The sequence below is a fragment of the Panthera leo genome, chromosome B1, assembly GCF_018350215.1.
Source record: "Panthera leo isolate Ple1 chromosome B1, P.leo_Ple1_pat1.1, whole genome shotgun sequence".
NCBI classification, from domain to species: domain Eukaryota; kingdom Metazoa; phylum Chordata; class Mammalia; order Carnivora; family Felidae; genus Panthera; species Panthera leo.
This window is the reverse complement of record NC_056682.1, coordinates 122,258,505-122,277,413: the sequence shown is the minus strand read 5'-3', so window position 1 is coordinate 122,277,413 and position 18,909 is coordinate 122,258,505. Positions and strand designations below refer to the sequence as shown.

Here is an 18,909-nt window from a genome sequence, read left to right as displayed (position 1 = left end):
CAGAGCCTGATGCGAGGCTTGAACTCATGAAGCTATGAGGTATGACCTGAGCCAAAACCAAGAGTCAGATGCTTAACTGACGGAGCCATCCAGGTGCCCCCATTATTTTATGTTAAAACGGCTTTACTTTTTCATGTAGGTGGGCATAAAAATGCCATCTCATTCGTGTATATACCTCATATATGAGAAGAAAACTAATGATGGAAAAAACTTTTTAGAGAATTATTAGCTCTCCTACATTATCACACTACTTGTCCATTTTCTTAGTGTGATTGCTCAAGGTGACAGATTTTGTTCCTGGAAGGCTAAGGCTAAAAAACAGTTAAAAGCCTATTTCCAGAGCTTTGGTAGAAGCTAGTTTTAATTTTTTCTTCCAGTTTTCTCAGAACAATAATTTGGGGCCATTTGGACCCCTAGTGCATCTCCAGCCCCTAAGGTAAAATGGGAGAGAAGCTAGGTTGCAATACCTGGTTCTACAAATGGCACTAGGTATCCAAAAAGGAGAGGTCATGACCATAATTGCTACCTTTCTATTTTTAAGTCAACTAAATAGTGCTCTCAGAAACACAAGCACTTACAGGAGCAATTAAGCCGTATCAATCAAAAGTATTTTTATTTTTAACGTTTAGTTATTTTTGAGAGAGTGTGTGAGTTGGGGGGGGGGGGGGAGAGGGAGGGAGGGAGAGAGGGAGAGAGAGAGAATGAATTTGAAGCAGGCTCCAGGCTCTGAGATGTCAGCAGAGAGCCCCAATGTGAGGCTCGAACTCATGAACCATGAAATCATGACCTGAGCTGAAGTCAGAAGCTTAACTAGCCACCCAGGCGCCCCAAAAGTATTTTTAAAATAACAAAAAAACACATGGCTTCAATCCAACCAAAAGAACTATGTGCGTGGCATATCCGATGTGTTGACAGAACAGCAGTCTGCAATACACTATCATGTGGAAAAACCAAAAGAGCGCAAAATAATGTTAATAGTATTCCTTTGTGTAGTTTTAAAGGATATGTATATGTGCTATTCCGTGAATTGAAACTTCTGGGAAGATACATAAACTTTCTAGGAGTCAACCATTTTTTTTTTTTTTGTGGGAGGGGAATGTTGTGTTGCTCTTATATAATTTTCTGTAATTGAATTTTCTAACTCTTGGATATGTTGCTTTTATTTTTTTTCAACGTCAATGGATTACCTGGATGGAAGAGAAAGCATTTTTTGTTTGCTGCTTTATATTGCTCAGAATAAAAGAAAATCCTAAACGTTACTTAACGGCACCACAAAAAGACTGATAGATTTGATATTAAAATAAAAATATAAAATATATTAAAACATAAAACTGATGGAAGGACTGGCATCTACAAGAACACCTAAAAATTACTCAGAAAAAGATAATCCAACAGAAAAATAAACAAAGGATGTAAATAGATACTTCGCAAAAAAGGAAATACAGACGTATGATAGTACTTTAGTAACTGAGGGAAATGCAAACTGAAGTAATGAAGTATCATTTCACACTCATTGAATTTGTAAAGATTTCCAACCATTCTGAGGAACGATGTTGGCAGTTTCTAGTACAGATGTGCTTATCCTAGGATATACAGTTGGCTCTTGAACAATGCAGGGACTAGGTATGCTGACCCTCCATGCATTTGAAATTCACGTATTACTTCTGACTCCCCCAAAACGTTACTAATGGCTTACTGTTGACCAGAAGCCTTACTGATAACAGTTGATTAACACATATTTTAAGTGGTATTCTTACAACAAAATAAGCTAGAGAAAAAAAAGTGAAGATAATCATAAAATACATTTACAGAACCATACTGTAAAAAAGCCATATATAAGTGAAATCTGTGCAGTTCAAACCTATGTTGTTCAAGGGCCAACTACACATCCTAAGTAATGAGGATTACTAACACAGTGAGCATGAGAAGGATGTACAAGAATGTTTCACCAGTGCCGTCAGCAATATAGAAACAGCTTTGGAAATAGCGTTAGGCCATCATTTGGGCAGCAGGTAAATTATGGTAGTTCATATAAGTGAATACTAATGCACAGTATTAAAATTAGTGAATGAGAGCATCACATGGATTAATCACAATGAGTAAAAAATGAAAGCTGCAGAATAGGACAGTTATCAGGTTTTCAATGCCGAAGACTAGAGACAGTTAATGGATACATATAGTAAGTGTGACAACATGTATGAGTGAAAAACACCAAATTCTGGGTGGTGAGGAAAGGATGTAAACAGGTATTTCACAAAAAACTTCTGGAGACGAAAGGCAATGTGGTGGTCTAGAGATGGTAAAATGTTAAGATTTGAAAAAGCAGCTGGGAACTTTGCAATTCAGTATGTATTTTTCCTATGCTTGAGAGAATTCATAGAGCCACCACCTACACACATACACCTACTTAAGCACAGAGGGTAGCTTCATCAATGATGTTTAGTGCCCACTGTGGGCCAGATGCCATACTAGGAATTGTGGGGGGTGGGTCTCTTAAGTTTGAACAAGACATGGTTATCTGTTCTCAAGAATGTAATCTCACAGAGACAGCCCTGGGTTCTCATGAACTTTGCCACTGATGGTGAGGGAAATGTTGTTTTTTATTTTTTAAATGTTTATTTTTGAGAGAGAGAGAGTGAGGGAGGGGCATAGAGAAAGGGAGACACAGAATCCGAAACAGGCTCCAGGCTCTGAGCTGTCAGCACAGAGCCTGGCTTGAACTCACCAACGGTGAGATCATGAGCTCAGCTGAAGTCGGACGCTTAACTGACTGAGCCACCCAGGTGCCCCGAGAAATGTTCTTTAGTAAACGGGCCAGAGACCGTTAAAAGTTAAACACAAGTTACCGTGGATGTAAGAAGGCAAGGCTAAGATACTCACCACTGCCCTGTTTCCTCTGGCTTTCCTTTATTTATTTTTTTATTTTTTTCTCTGGCTTTCTTTTAAAGAACGAAGATAACAAGTACGGGAACCATGAGAATGAATCCAGCATAAAACAGATCACAACTTCACACATATGTGGAGATTACTTTTATTATGTTAGACTGTTTCTTAATAAGCTAGCAATTATTCATGTGAAGGAGAGTTCAGAAAGCTAATTTAGGACTGTATCAGCTTTGTCCTTGATTAGAGATGTATGAATTATACACAAAATATCACTCCCTAGAATAGGTTACTCTAGAAGTAGTAGTAGAGAAGGTCTAAGAGACTGATCATGGAAGAGCTTCTCCCTGCTTGTCTGGTTGTTCCAGTTGGACCACAAGATTTAGGTGAAAGAATGGACATATGTTCTCTGTTGAATTTAAAGTTTTACAACAGTTCGAATGCTGTAAGAGAAGGAAGCAATAAACAGTTTTCAGTGATATCTTTTTTTTTAATGTTTATTTTTGAGAGAGAGAGAGAGAGAGAGAGAGAGAGAGAGAGAGAGAGAAGGGGCACAGAGGATCCAAAGTGGACTCTGTGGTAACAGCAGATGTGGGGCTCAAACTCCCAAACCATGAGATCATGATCTGAGCCAAAGTCAAGACGCTTTGACTGAGCCACCCAGGTGCCCCTAAATGATATCTTTTAAGACCACTAAAAGTATTTTTTTACCCTTCTCCATAAACCCCAAGTCATTACATTTTATAATATATAGCTAACAAGGAAGCTTACCTCTTTCCTGCATGCATCAGTTCAAAGGCTTCATTAATTTGGTCAAAAGGCAGATTGTGAGTCACAAATTCATCAACTTTTATCTTTTTGGACATATATTCGGATACTAACTTTGGGACACTTTCCACACTCTTCCATCCTAAAAGAAATCACACATGTATTCTTCCAACAAATCTTTGCAGTATGCTTATTACTTAGTGGGTGACAGACATTTAAGAGAATAAATTTTTGCAGCTAGAATGTATTATGTTAAATGAAATAAGTCAATCAGAGAAAGACAAATATATGATTTCACTCATATGTGGAATTTAAGAAACAAAACAGATGAACATTCGGGAAGAAGGAGGGAAAAAGAGAGGGAAACAAACCACAAGAGACTCTTAACCACCAGAACAAACTGAAGGTGGAGGGATCTGGGTGGGAGATGGACTAGATGGTTAATGGATACTAAGGAGGGACTTGTGATGAATGCTGGGTGTTGTATCTAAGTGATGAATTGCTAAATTCTATTCCTGAAACCAATACTGCACTGTATGTTAACTAAAATTTAAATTAAAAAGAAAAAAAACCCCTGATTTTCTCATCAATTAAAGAGGACTGAAAAACTTCAAAATTAGCATACAGAGAAAGAAGAATTTAATGTACATCTTTAGTTAAAAAAAATAGTAAATGCCTTTTGAGTATTTTCCTTTTTCTGTGTTAAGATTTACTAAAATCTCATTAAGGTTTTAGCCAAGTGAGACTTCTATGATACCAGGATAGAACTCTGAAGTCTTAGAATAAACTTATTTGGCTCCACAACAGCAAAGATTCTATAATTACGACATTTAAGGAAGAACAAACCTGACGTAATACAGAACTTTTATTTCTTTGGTTTTAAAGCTTTTTTTTTTTTAAGTTTACTTATTCATTTGAGAGACAGAGAGAGAGAAAGAGTGAGCTTGAGTGGGGAAGGGGCAGAGACAGAGGGAGAGAGGGAATTCCAAGCAGGCTCCTCACTGTCAGCACAGAGCCCGATGCAAGGGCTTGAACTCACGAGTTGTGAGATCACGACCTGAGCAGAAACCAAGAGCCGGATGCTTAACCAACTGAGCCACCCAGGCACCTCTTATTTCTTTGGTTTTAAATTCAACAATGAAATTAGGGATAGCATCTCACACCAGAAACCGTGAAACTGAAAACAAAAGTGGGAAATTCTTAGCTATATAAGATTTTAAACAAAATTGGTGCTTCGATCTTTCACTTGTATTGAAAGAAGCAATAAATCAACAAAGACACCTTCCCACCTTTTACACCAGGGACACTTTGTAGCTCATTTCAAACCTCTTTTGAGCCTTTTCCAAATCTGCCTCCTTATATCCTCTACTAATTATTTTTCTCTTACAAATCGTAGGGCTTTTCCTTTCTCCTTTTTTTTAAAAAAAGTATTATTTATTTAATTTAAGTATGCTCCATGACCAATGTGGGGCTTGAACTCACAAGCCCGAGACCAAGAGTCACATACGCTACCAACTGAACTAGCCAGGTGCCCCCTTCTTTAAATCCCCGGTAACAAGACAAGTACAGCCACCTCTATTTGTTAGTCCAAAACTTCTATTTACATCTGTGGGTCATATGTTAACAACACCCATCACACCTCAATACTCCAGCTTCTTTCCCAACTAGCATGTGCTGGGGTGATGAGGCTTCGGTGAGAGGTTATGATCAACCCCCTGGCTCAGTCTCCCAGGCTTAAAATGTCCTTTCAAATACAGCTAAGGACCTGAGAGGATGTGTGGCTTTAAAAGTCTGTTCTGATATACTCAAGTGAGGCATACAGCTCGTTGGAAAGGCGAGGTTAGTCTGCATGACATTTTTTATGGTGAATTCTATAGTATAAAGGCAGAAACTTCGGCCAAACCCCCTCATACCCTCTTGATCTTTTCCTCTGGCCTTCAAAAAACCTGGCATGATAGGGGATCTTAAGAAACACCTTAAGTTCAGATTATGGAAAATTCACGCTAAGTGTTTTTTTTCCCTAAGAGGATGGTGAGAATATAAATATACTTTTTTAAAAAACCTACAAAAACTTTAGATTTCATTCATGCACACTTGTTGGAATATACAGGCATGATCTGTGCCTCCTAGGTGAGCAACTAGCAAAACAGATGGAAACTGTTTCTCAGCATTCTATCAGTAGTTAGGCAACCCCAAACCACCATGCGCTTTTTAGGACCACAAAAGGGGAAAAATGATCAGTCTGGCAGCTTTTCATTTCTGTTATAAAGTTTTGTCTAATACAGTATTTTCAGTTGAAGACTTTGTATTGGTTACTACTGAAATCAGTACTATTTAGACAAGAGGTATTATTACATCCAGCGACAACCAGACACTCTGGAAAATGAGCACAAATGTCGATAACCTCTTTAAGTCCATAACATGAGTGTGGCTGATAATGCTGTTTGTATCCCTGGAACCTACTTCTAACTTCTGCCCTAACCCCCAACTATTTCCTCATTAACAGGATACTGATTTTTTGTGTGTAAAAAGTAGGTCTCCTGCTTCAGAGGAAGTTGAGTATCTCCCCAGCCCCAGGGGTGAATACTGACTGAATGTGAAGCCCTCCTATCAAAATAGCTATGCAACAACTTAATGATGAAGGTAGCCCATGAAAATTCTTAAAACAAAAAATCAGCCTGGGATTAAAATTCTGCCGATGGAAATGACAAAAGAGAAAATGTGCTCACCCATTAACTTACCTCCAAAGGCAGTGCCTTTCCACGTGCGGCCTGTTACCAGCTGAAACGGGCGAGTGGCGATCTCTTCACCCGAAGCAGCTACTCCAACCACCACGCTGACTCCCCAGCCTTTGTGGCAGGCCTCTAGCGCTGCTCTCTGCAGGAAAGAGAGGACCAAATCACAGGAGTCAGTGCATTGTGCCGGCCATCTCTGCTTCCCCAGTAAGTAACTTTTGGGGGAAGGGTGGCGGCACAGAGCTTTTTTTTTTTTAAAAAAAAAAATGACAACAAAAAGGTCAAACTGAATACTTAGTCAATGTAATTTTATTCAAGTTTTAATAAGGTAATTAAAAAATGTATTAATCTGGCTAAATACTAACACAAAATGAAAGAATTTAAAGCTTTTATTTCCTGTCTAGTTTTAAAAGTAAATCCTAGTTAAAAATTCTAAAGACTTTAATAAAGGAAGCAAGGTGGAGAATAGTACTATTTTGCAGAGGATTGACTTTATGTCAAGTAGGTGCATTTTGCACCTGAGGAAACTGAGGTGTAGAGAAGCTGTTGCTCAAGGTTAGTAAAGCAGATATACAGTTGACCCTTGAAAAACACACAAGGGTTGGGAAGCTGACCCCCTACCCAGTCGAAAAGTCACGTTAACTTTTGACTCCCCCAAATTTAACTAATAGCCTTCTGCTGACTGGGAGACTTACCAGCAATAGAAACAGTCGATTACCAGCTATTCTGTATATGTATTTCGTACTCTAGTCTTACAATAAAGTAAACTAGAGAAAAAAAAGGAATGAAGCTAAAACTTACCATGACTTTCACGTTACCAATGCACTCAAAGGAGTAGTCCACTCCCCCGTCAGTCATTTCAACGAGCACTTCCTGGATGGGTTTACTGAAGTCTTGGGGGTTAATACATTCAGAGGCTCCAAACTCCTTGGCCCGTGCGAATTTATCTTTATTGATGTCCACACCAATGATCCGGGATGCACCAGCCACCTTACAGCCCATGATAACCGCCAATCCAACTCCTCCTAGGCCAAAGACGGCACAAGTAGAGCCAGGCTCCACCTAATAGTAAACATAGTTTGTAAGGCACTCATTGCACGAGAGTCAAGGAAATCACTAGGTTTCTAACACACTGGGCCAATTTCACTATTCCAGCAAAGCTCCAATGTATCAAACTAGAAGGCGGAAGCTAAAACCCGGGCCAATCTCTTACCTTGGCAGTGTTCACAGCAGCACCATAACCAGTTGAAATTCCACAACCCAGAAGGCAGACTTTATCCAAAGGTGCTAAAGGATCAATTTTAGCAACAGAGATATCAGCCACAACTGTATACTCCGAAAATGTGCTGGTTCCCATGTAATGTAAAATTGTCTTTCCTTTGCAAGTAAATCTGCTAGTACCATCTGGCATTAATCCTTTCCCTTGAGTAACTCTAAAGAAAATAAAAAAGGAGAAAGGCAGGGTAAAATCAGGTTTTTCAAAACCCATAGGAAAAAAAAAAACAGTTTTAAATATGACAGGTAGACAGGAAAGTGTGCTAAGCCCCAAAGTCAGATTTCTACTGTATTTATTAATAATTTAGCACCTTTCAGCAATGCCTTATTAGAAAACCTTACAAAAGACTTATAATCCTACATATCTTTTCCAACATTCAATATCCTTCTGGATCTTGTTGTCAGGGTATTGAGATAAAATTTAACAGATACAACTTATGGATCAGATGAAATAATTTGAAAATTCCATCACCGGCGCGCCTGGGTGGCTCAGTCAGTTAAGTGTCGGACTCTTGATTTTGGCTTAGGTCATGATCTCACAATATGTGAGCTGAAGCCCCGTGTGAGGCTCTCTGCACCTTCTCTGTGTGCTCTCTCAAAACAAACATTAAAAAAAAAAAATCCATGAAAAAACTATGAGCAAATATAACTTCTTAGAGCATACAGCCCAAACCAAAATCTACACAGAGATTATGAGCAATTATGCAGATTAGGTGATGAAAATAGCCAAACTGGCTGATTTAGATCTTTCAGGAGGCTTTGTTAAAAGGCTAACAATCCTCAAGGATTGAGGTTATCTCTTCTTTTCTCTATAACTTTGTCTGTTGCCTGTGTAGTTGGTAACACTAATAAAAGATAAAGGAAAAGAAAAAAGCTCACAAAAGCAACTGGTATGATCAATAGTATCAAAAATTGTTTTTGATATTCTAAATAAGTAATGTAATGTCTTGCTTAGGAATGCAGGTCCTAAAGTCAGACACACTTGGGTCAAATCCTCTGTGATCGTGGGCCAGTTAATTAACCTCTGTGGCTTAGTTTCCTCACTAAAAAATGGAGAAACAATCATATCTCAAAGATTGCTATAAAATCAAATGAGGTGTTATGGAAGGCATTAACATTGTGCCTGGCACAGAGTGCTTATTAAATATTTATTATTTTTCAAAATAATGCACTATAATTTGATGTTCGTTCTTAGGCTAATCCTTTGGAATAAACAGGAATAAACAAATACACACATGAAAATAGACTGCCTCTAGACTCAAGAGTAAGTACATTTCCTTTGAGAAAAAAATATGACCAGAAACAAAAAACAAATCTGTGACAAAGCTCTACCACAGATAACTGTTGTATCTTTAAGAGCAACTTAAGTTTGTTCACCCTTCCTTAATGCAAGAAATCACTTCTACCTCAGAGGAGTTTCTTGAACAAAAGGTGATGTGGGATACATTTCATGCTCTGAAAGGACTTGTCCCTCTGAAAGGCTACAGGCAGCCACAAAAAGGCCAATACCATTATTATACTTGATATGTCTCAAGTTGTTAGACTGCGTTTGAAATTACCTTTCAAAATGAGATTTTGGTTCTAGCTTTGCCAAAATTAACTGGACTTCTGTTATATAGTGAATGACATCTTGTTTCCCAAAAATAGAATTTTGTCAATGGCACTAGAAAACAAATTCAAGAACACACGATCTTTTACGTATGACCCAATCTTCTAAGTCATGGACCCAGCTCTAATGTGTGTGTGGGGGTGTGTTCCCTTATATGTAACATTAAGCAATTCTTGGACACCAGCAAGGTGTCTGGAAATTCAACTCAATTCTGACACTAGCCACCTGGAGACAGCATCAGATCCCACAGGTTAAGGACTCAGTCCTAGAAGACTGCCCCCTACCTTTCACTTCAGATGCCAGCTGCAAGGCAGAAACTGTTACCAGTGCTTCTGACCCCAATGGCTACAGATTGGAGTTTCCAAAGATTTTCTTCCTCAGGTTCTTTTAATGTCCTAGAATGGCTCGCAGAACTCATGGAAACACCTATGTTATTATTTTTAAAAGTTTATTCATTTTGAGAGCAAGTGAGAGCATGGGAGGTGGAAAAAGAGAGAGAGAGAATCCCAAGCAGGCTCCATGCTGTTAGTGCAGAGCCTGATGCAGGGTTTGAACTCACAAAACGTGAGATCATGACCTGAGCCGAAATCAGGAGCTGGAGGTTTAACCGACTGAGCCACACAGATGCCAGTTTTTATTTACTTATTTAATTTTAGAGACAAAGAGCGAGCACAAGCGAGGGACAGAGGGAGGGTGAGAGAATCTTAAGCAGGCTCCACACCCAGCACAGAGCCCCAGTGCAGGGCTTGATCCCATGACCCCAGGATCATGACCTGAGCTGAAATCAAGAGTTGGACGCTCAACTGAGTCACCCAGGTGCTCTTTAAGTTATTGAAGGATACGATAAAGGATATGAATCAACAGCTAGATGAAGAGATGCGTAAGATAAAGTATGGGGAAAGGCTGAGGATTTCCATGCCCTCTCCAGGTATGTCACTCTCCTCAATCTACATGTGTTCACCAGCCCCAAAGCTCTCTGAACCCAGTCCTTTTGGGATTTTATGAAAGCTTCATTATAGCCATGACTGACTAAGTCACTGGCCATCGACTGATTCAACTTCCACGCCTCCTTTTCCTTACCAAAGGTCAGGCCACCCCTAGGTTACCTAAGGGCTTTCCAAAAGTCCCCTTCATTAACATAACAAAGGCACTTTTATAGCCCACATCACAGGAAATTCTACTAAATTTTAATAGCTATGAGCCAGAAACCATGGCAGAAGACCCCAATACATATGAGAAATATGTATCTGGTTATCTGAATGAAATCACAATATTGCATCCAGCAATTCCAATCCTAGGAAAATACCCAAGAGAAAGTAGTCACATATTCACTAAGAGCTATGAATAGGAATGTTCACAGCAGCGTGAATCACAACAGCCCCAAACATTTGAGCAACTTAAATGTCCATCAGCAGGGGAATGGATAGAGATAAATGGATGTATATTCGGAATGATAAAAAAGAGGTGATTCACAGAGCAACTTAAACACATTTCACAGACATTATGAGGAAACCAAACAAAAGAGCACACAGTATGTGATTCTATTTATATGAAGTCCTGTAGTGAAAGAAATCAGAATAGTGGTTCCCTTTGAGAGAGGCAGGTACTGAAGCGCAAGGGATATGAATGACTTTGTAGGGTGCTGGAATGGTTCTCTACGTTGATCTGGGTGGTTATAACCATTAGGTGTGTATATACATAACAATTCATTGAGCTGTACACTTAAGGTTTATAGTACTTTATTACATATGTTTTACCTCAGTAAAAAGGGGAATACAACATCTTAAATTGCCTCAAAGAATAGTTAAGTGCTGTTACCTTATTACAATAAAGTAACTAGCTTTTCTGTGTCAAGGGGTTATGTTATCTCTTGTAGTCTTCCTAGTAACCTTATGGGTTTCACTACTTTGATTTCATGGATAATAAAATGGCTCACAAAAAAGCTTCTATTTAATTTCTTAAGCATGTCCCTCCTTAATATACGTTTTGGCAAGTTTAGACGAATGTTATGGAAGAAGAATGGGTTCAGAAAATTCTGTTTTATCTAATAGCTGATGATATTGGGCACACCACTTAATTTGAATCTTCATTTTTTCATCTATGAAAACGGGGATACCAATGATAGTGAGGCTGCCATAAAACTGGAATGAAATAATTCATGGAGAATGCTCTGTATAGACTGCCACACAATTACTTATTATTTTAAGGACCAAATAACAAAGATACTAACCTTATCTTCTGGCAAAGGTTTGTCTTAGGGTTTAGACAAAATTTGCATTCTCCACACTGTGGGATGTAGAGTGGGATGACAGTATCGCCTGGGAAACAAATGCAAAGACGTTATTCTGAATAGGTGACATCTGTTTCTAAATGGATACATCAGCCCCTGCAAATCCCCACTCCTCATGTGGCTTTGCAAGGTTAACTTCAACTCAGAACTTTACCTACATAACATCATTCAGACACTGCCTGACTATGCAAAAAACACAAGTTTCAAAATTTTTATTGAGATAAAGCTCTTAAACCGTACTTGGAGAACAAGGTCATGGGCTTTAAAATACTGACTCACCGATGAAATCTTTAAAAATTCTTGTTTAATTGGTCCAAACTGGCTTTGGAAATATACTTAAATAGTTTCAGATGACAGTAGCTTGCAAAATCAGAAAGAAAAAAAACTCTCAAATATTTGTGCTTCCTAGATAAGGAATAAAATTCTTCCTGAAAAATGACTCAGGTGATAACTTGTTTGTGAAAGAAACAATGTATAAAAATAATTTCCTTGTAGAAATAAATTGAAATTATAAAATTAAGAGTGGTTCAGATATCCTCCTTACCTGCCTTCAGGGTAGTAACTCCTTTGCCAACACTTTCCACGATCCCAGCCCCTTCATGTCCCAAGATCACTGGAAAACTCCCCTCAGGATCAGCCCCACTCAGGGTATAGGCATCGGTGTGGCAAACTGCAGTGGCGATAATCTAGCAGATCAAGAGCATTTAAGGGTGTTTGCTTGCAATCCAGAGAGATACAGGTCAAAGGAAAGGCATTTTCAATACCACATTTCATTGATTCTAAGATACATTTGTTTCATATTTTAATCTTTAAAATCAGCAAGTGTTAACAATCTGTGGTATCTTAACAATTGGAATTGGCAGCATTTTTTTAATGATACATAAAAGTAATGGTGTGTTTATATGCAAAGACACATGGTACATCTATCCCTTTTCAGTGCATGCTAGCAAAAGAAGGTGAACAAGGTGATTTTATGGGCACTGTGCCTACAGGTGTGGAGAGAACATGACCTGTGTACAAAGCGGGAGGAGCCCATTTCACTGCTGGGATCCTTGTGACTGTTGGCAAATGTGACTCCTAAGAAGGTATGGACTACTGCAGAAATATGCCTGCCTGCTTATTAGGGCCAAAATTCAGAGCTTTTAGTGAAACCAACTCCCTTTTTAGCAGCCACACACAATTACTACTTAAACAGCCTTTTATTCTTATCTGGCTTTTAAGTAGGTTATCTTTCCAAACCATTTAACGCACAGAAAGGAAGTCTTGGAGTGTTTATATTTATGCTTCTTTGTCTCTCACCCATGTACCTGCTCTCAAGGTAACATTCTTTGCCATTTGTTTTGTTTCCCAGGGAAGACAGTGCGCCCCATACAGCTCATCTTAGTATATCCCAGGACACATTTTCTTTTTCAGTGGCAAAATCACAATCAGGTTCATTTCTGAACTTAAAGAAAAACATATAAACTGTCATAAGTCTGGGTTGCAAAAGATCTTAAGAAATTATTTGGCCCTGGGCTCTGCAACCTGCTATTTGATCCCTGGGAGCATGAGCATTTGTTTGGAGGTAGGATGGGGAAAGGATACTCTAATTCACAGCAAAAAAGAGCTTATTTTTTTCTAGGATGTTAGTTTCATTCAACGGTTACTACTTTAAAGTATTAATTTTACATCAAAACAAGTGTAGAATGCTATAAATATCCAGTTGGCTGCCTTGTGCAATACTGTTCTCTCCAAGGGTAACTTCATTTCTCTGACACAGCAGAGGCCGAGAAGCACTAGACTAATGAATCCCCTGAACCCTGCTCTTGCCTGCAAGGGTCAGTACATTTTAAAGCTCTCCAAGCAAGCGGACTTCACTTGCTTGTTGTTCCAATCAAATCAGGAACATCTTCCCAAATCTTATTTGAAACCTCTGCTAACAAAACTGAAGACCATTTCTTCTTTTGTTTCTAATGTGTCATCATACATTTTAAATTATGGGCTTGGCAGAAAGGGGGAGCATCCTATAAAGTCATCTTAAACACAGGCTACAGAAGAAAGAGTGCAGTTATCCAGTGATCCATGGGGAAGACTGCTTAGCTCACCATCAAAAGCTAAAAAGAGGGACAGGAGTGCTGCAAAAGTGAAGCAGGTAAAGTAAGAGGAGGATGTTGTGATTCCCAGGTTGGAGGACTTTCAATACTTTCTCTTTAACGCTGTCCTTGGGGATTTATCCACAGAGGATTCATTTATCCAGAGACCTCATTGTAAGTCTCCTTTTCCAGTGCCCTCAATATATCATTACCTTAATTCGCACTTCATGAGCCTTTGGGGGTGCCACCTCTACCTCCTCTATAGAGAGAGGTTTTCCTGCCTCCCAGGCAACTGCAGCCTTGCACTTGATAACCTGAGATCAGGGAAAAAAGAGAGCAAGTTGTTTATCCTCCTGCACTAATAATCAACTACTTATTTAGATCCTGACTACTAATCTTAGAAAACATATCGCAGAATCACAAAAACCATAACCTCTAAGTGATATGGAGAATTATTTTTCATGTTTTTAAGATTATTAGTTTAAAATTAATTATTATTTTTTTTTTTTTGAGAGAGACATGGAGAGCAAGTGTGCGTGAACAGGGGAGGGGCAGAGAGAGAGGGAGAGCGAGAATCTCAAGCAGGCTCCACACTCTCAGTGCAGAGCCCGATGTGGGGCTTGAACCTACCAAACATTAGATCATGACCTGAGCCAATGTCAAGAGTTGGATGCTTAACCAACTGAGCCACCCAGGCACCCCTTGCATGTTTTTAGATTTCATATAAGTAACGTTCACTAAAAAAATTTAATTCAGATGACTACATGGTCAGTTGTAAAAGCCTCTTTTGGTTAAGTTTTATTAGTCAAATATTTAATGAACTTCTAGGAGTACGTTAAAAAGACGGGTTCTGGGGCACCTGGGTGGCTCAGTCGGGTGAGTGTACAACTTTAGCTCAGGTCATGGTCTTGTGGTTTGTGGGTTCGAGCCTCGCGTCGGGCTCTGTGCTGACAGCTCAGAGCCTAGAGCCTGCTTCGGATTCTGTGTCTCCCTCTCTCACTTCCCCTCCCCCACTTGTGCTCTGTCCCTAAATAAAAATAAATATTTAAAAAAGTTAAGAGCAATACAGGTTCTGGAGCATCTAGGTGGCTCAGTCGGATAAGTGTCAGACACTTGATTTTGGCTCAGGTCATGAGCTCATGGTTCCTGAGTTTGAGCCCCACGTCAGGCAGACAGCACGGAGCCTGCTTGGGATACTTGCTCTCCCTCTCTCTCTCTCTCTCAAAATAAATACTTTAAAAAAAAAATACAGGTTCTAAGACAATCTGATTCAGTAGGTCTGCCATAGGATCCAAGGGTTCTGAATGCTTAACACGTACCCTATGGTATTCCTTTACTAAAGCTAGTTTAAGTTAACACTGGTTTAGTGCAAAACTGCAAGGTGGGAAGGAGCATAAGGAGGATCAGAATGGGAGAATTTTAAAACACTGTATTTAGGGGCACCTCGGTGGTTCAGTCGGTTAAGCATCTGACTCCCTGATGTCTGCTCAGGTCATGATTCCATGGTTCATGGGATTGAGTCCCACGTCGGGCTCTGTGCTGACAGTGTGGAGCCTGCTTGGTATTCTCGCTCTCCCTCCCTCTCTCTCTGTCCCCTTCCCTACTCACATTTTTTCTCTCAAAATAAATAAACTTAAAAAATTACTTGTTATCTACCCCTTTTAACTGTGCTATATAATACAATTGCCCCTTGCCATGTGTGCCTTTCAAGCTGAACTGATATAAACTGTAAGTGTAAAAGATACACAGATTATGAAGACATAGTAAAAAAAAAAAAAAAAAAAAAAGTAAAAGTATTTCAATACTTAAAAAGTATTAATTACATGTCAAGGCAGTAATTTGAATACAGTAATTCCTCTTTATCTGTAAAGGATACATTCTCAGACTCCCGTGGATGTCTGAAACTATATATATGTTTTTCCTATGCAAACATATCTATGATAAAGTTTAATTTATAAATTAGAAACAGTAAATTAACAGAATTATATTGTAGTAAGTTATGTGAATAGTCTCTCTCTCAAAATCTTATTGCATTATATGTATGTACTCCTTCTTCTGCTGATGTTGAGATGATAAAATGCCTACCTGGTGAGATGAAGTGAAGTGAGGGACGTAGGCATTGTGATGTAGTGTTAGGCTACTAATGACCTTCTGACAATAGGTCAGAAGGAAGATTACCTGCTTCTGAACTGCAAATGACTGCAGGTAACAGAACCCGTGGAAAGTGAAACTGCGGATAAGGGAGGGATTACTGTATAATGGATTAAATTTTAATCAATTTTATTTTTTATTATTCATTTTTTAACCCAATTTTAATGTGGCTACTAGAAAAAAAATTCCAAGCTAATTAGCTAGAAATGCTAACTTCAAGCATAGCATTGACTTAGAAATTCTAGTCAGTACTAGAATTTAGTACTAGGCCTCCTTTACTAGAGCATCAGGTGTAATGAGGAAAGGTAAAAAAAAAATTTTTATTGAAGCATAGTTAATATACAATATTGTATTAGTTTCAGGTGGACAACATATCAATCTGATGTTTATATACATTAAGAAATGATTACCATGATAGGTCTAGTTATCATCTGTCCACCATACGGTTATTACTATATTATTGACTTTATTCTCTATGTTGTACTTTATACCCCCATGACATCTTTATTTTCTATCTGTGAGTTTGACCTCTTAATCTCTGTCACCTATTTTGCATTCCCCCCACCCCCAAAAGTTTTGAGCAGTTCACAAAATGCTTATGAAACGTGTTGACAGAATAAAGGATGCAAACTGCTGGGTTTATAGGAGACAGACCTGAAAGTCAACACTTACAAAAAGGGTAAGTTAAAGGGAGAGGCACAAAGTGGAGAAAGAGTGTTAACTTTCATTGGTGGGTTTGAAAAAACTTTACTTTTAACTAGGATACCCAAGGATGAGAAAAAGTTAGTTACAAATCATAGTAATTAAACACCTACAAATATAAAAAGCTATTGTGAGGAGTAAATGAAAATGAATAAAAACTCACTAATATAGTGCTTGGCATAGTGTAGCTTTGCAGAAACAAATAGTATTCATTAGAACTAGAACAAAGAGTGGAGGAAAAGCAGAGTTGAACTATATAGAGAGCTGAGTGGCTTGTGTAAATTGGTGAGGCTGGAAATTGTTATTTTTAAAATTAAAGGGTAGATACTAAATCTTATGGTAAAAATATGCAGACATTGCATTAGAATGTTTTCACCTCAACTGACCATAAATCTCAAAACAAAATCACAAAGGTCAAATTCAAAATAGTCACATATTCTAGAGAATTTAGGCAACAAGAATAAATATAATTCATCCATATTTTTTTTTTTAGTAAGGGGGAAGAGGGATACAGAGAATCTTATGCAGGCTCCATGTTCAGTGAGGAAGCCCAATGGGGACTTGATCCCTTGACCCTGGGATCATGACCTGAGCTGAAATCAAGTCAGATGTTCAACCGACTCAGCTACCCAGGTGCCCTAATTCATCCATAATCTAAGTTCTTTTTAAATTAGAAAAAAATTTTGTTTTAAATTTTATTTATTTTGGGAAAGAGCGCATGAGAAGAGGGGCAAAGAGAGGGGAGAGATAGGATCCCAAGCAGGCTCCATCCTGGCAGTGTGGAGCTACAGGTAGGGCTCAATCCCACCAACGGTGAGATGAGGACCTGAGCCCAAACCAAGAGTCAGATGCTTAACTGACTGAGCCACCCAGGTGCCCCAATAATCTAGGTTTTTATACTCCCTTCCCCTATTTTAAGGAATGCTTGAGAGATTTTTTTCCTTTTAATGACAATTCTAAAACAAAGCTCCACCCTAAATCTACTTTGCCCTACTTCAAATATGATCACAGGATAATTTTTCACCTTCTCCAAATAAAGGCACTTCGTTATAAAGAAAAACAACTTGCCAGTTTGTTGAGTATGAAAGATCGTTTAGCGTTTACCATTTCTTTTCAACCTCAACATTTAATGTTATAAATCTTTCTAAAGTTTGCAAAACATTAAAACACTAAGCAACTTTAGCCTGATTATTCACGTTACTCGTGCATTTCTGCCTTTCTTTACTGTCTAAAGTATATTTCAGGAACCTGGAACAGTTCTTTGCAAAGGGACAGGCCTGGCTCACTATCTTAATGTGACCACTAAGGTCGACCAACCTCTTAAATCTCAATTTTTGGTGTGCAAAATGGGGACAATACTCGCAGAAGCGTCACGGTAGGATTAAAAGAGGAAAGTTCTGGTGCCTTAAGTGCTCAAAAATGTTACTACTGAAAGGGACCCAGGAGCCTTCGCCAAATACATTCTTTAGTGGCACCATAATTATTCAATTAACAATTATAGTCATGAAACACAACAACCTAAGGGTTAGGAGCACGGGCTCTGGCTGTGGTTCTGCTACCAGCAAGATGACTCCATGCAAGTTACTTATTTTTGCAAACGCAAAGCGTGAACGCTCTTAAACCTTTTCTACCGCCCCCTCCCCCCTCGGGCTGCCCCAAAAGCCTCGAAACCTTTCAAGTAAGGAGCCCAAAGACTCTTTCCCTTCCTTCCCGCAGAGCAGCTTGCCCGAGGCACCGTTTCAGATCCGGCAGCTGATATCAGCCTACGGGCCGAGGCCCCGCGCAGTCAAGCGACCGGGTTCCATCCCAATTTTTCCTTTCTCCTCTTCCCTGGGCCCGGTCGCGCTGCCCAGCCAACCCTACCTGGTTCGCCATGTCCTCGGACTCCGGTCAGTGAGGGGTAGACATCCGGGGTGGGGCGCACGGGGCTGGGGATGTGGGCGGGACGTGCGCCCAGCGCAGGGGGGCGCGGCGTGGGCGGGGCGTGCTCTCAGCGTGGTCCCGCCGCCGCCTGCTCCGGGGGGCGGAGCGTGAATACAGCGCTCGCTAGGCCAGTCTGGCACGAAGGGAAGTGCCTGAAGTGTGACGCCGCTGGCGTTGTAGCTCGCGCCCACGTGGTGTCGCCTCCAAAGCTGGAGGGGTTTGCGCCAGGCTGGAGGGCGGCGGCTTTGTGGCAGAAACCTGCCGGCTGGATGCAAAACATCTGTGTCAGGAAGGGGTTTTCCCCGTGTAACGTTAGCCCAGGCAGCGTAGATAAGGCTTATGAAGCACACATGTGGAAGGTGAGGGACCAGGAATTTAACTGGAAGCACGTGAGAAAGAGGACTGCACCATTCTGTGCGCCTTCTACACTGTGTGCGCTGTGACTTGAGGGCACGAGTAAGATCGAGCCCTTCAAAGGACTCTCCAATGATGGGAAAACTG

General features: G+C 39.7%; 1 protein-coding gene across 1 annotated transcript; it reads right to left on the bottom strand.

The window, feature by feature from the left end:
* Positions 1–3,015: 3,015 nt before the first annotated feature.
* ADH5 (alcohol dehydrogenase 5 (class III), chi polypeptide) lies at positions 3,016–18,439 on the bottom strand. Its single transcript, XM_042935838.1, has 9 exons — positions 18,349–18,439; positions 13,845–13,946; positions 12,105–12,246; positions 11,501–11,588; positions 7,600–7,819; positions 7,188–7,448; positions 6,393–6,528; positions 3,655–3,793; positions 3,016–3,326 (listed from the first exon to the last, which is right to left on the bottom strand). The coding sequence occupies exons 1-9, from the start codon at positions 18,358–18,360 to the stop codon at positions 3,302–3,304; spliced, it is 1,125 nt and encodes a 374-aa protein (XP_042791772.1). The 5' UTR covers positions 18,361–18,439; the 3' UTR covers positions 3,016–3,301.
* Between the last annotated feature and the right edge of the window lie 470 nt (positions 18,440–18,909).

Bases quoted from the DNA above. Each gene is read 5' to 3' on its own strand.
- ADH5 (XM_042935838.1), bottom strand. The intron at 12,247-13,844 runs GTAATGATATAT...TTGATCTGCTAG, and splicing joins CTCATGAAGTGCGAATTAAG to ATTATCGCCACTGCAGTTTG. The intron at 3,794-6,392 runs GTAAGTTAATGG...GATTTCTTTTAG, and splicing joins GAAAGGCACTGCCTTTGGAG to GATGGAAGAGTGTGGAAAGT.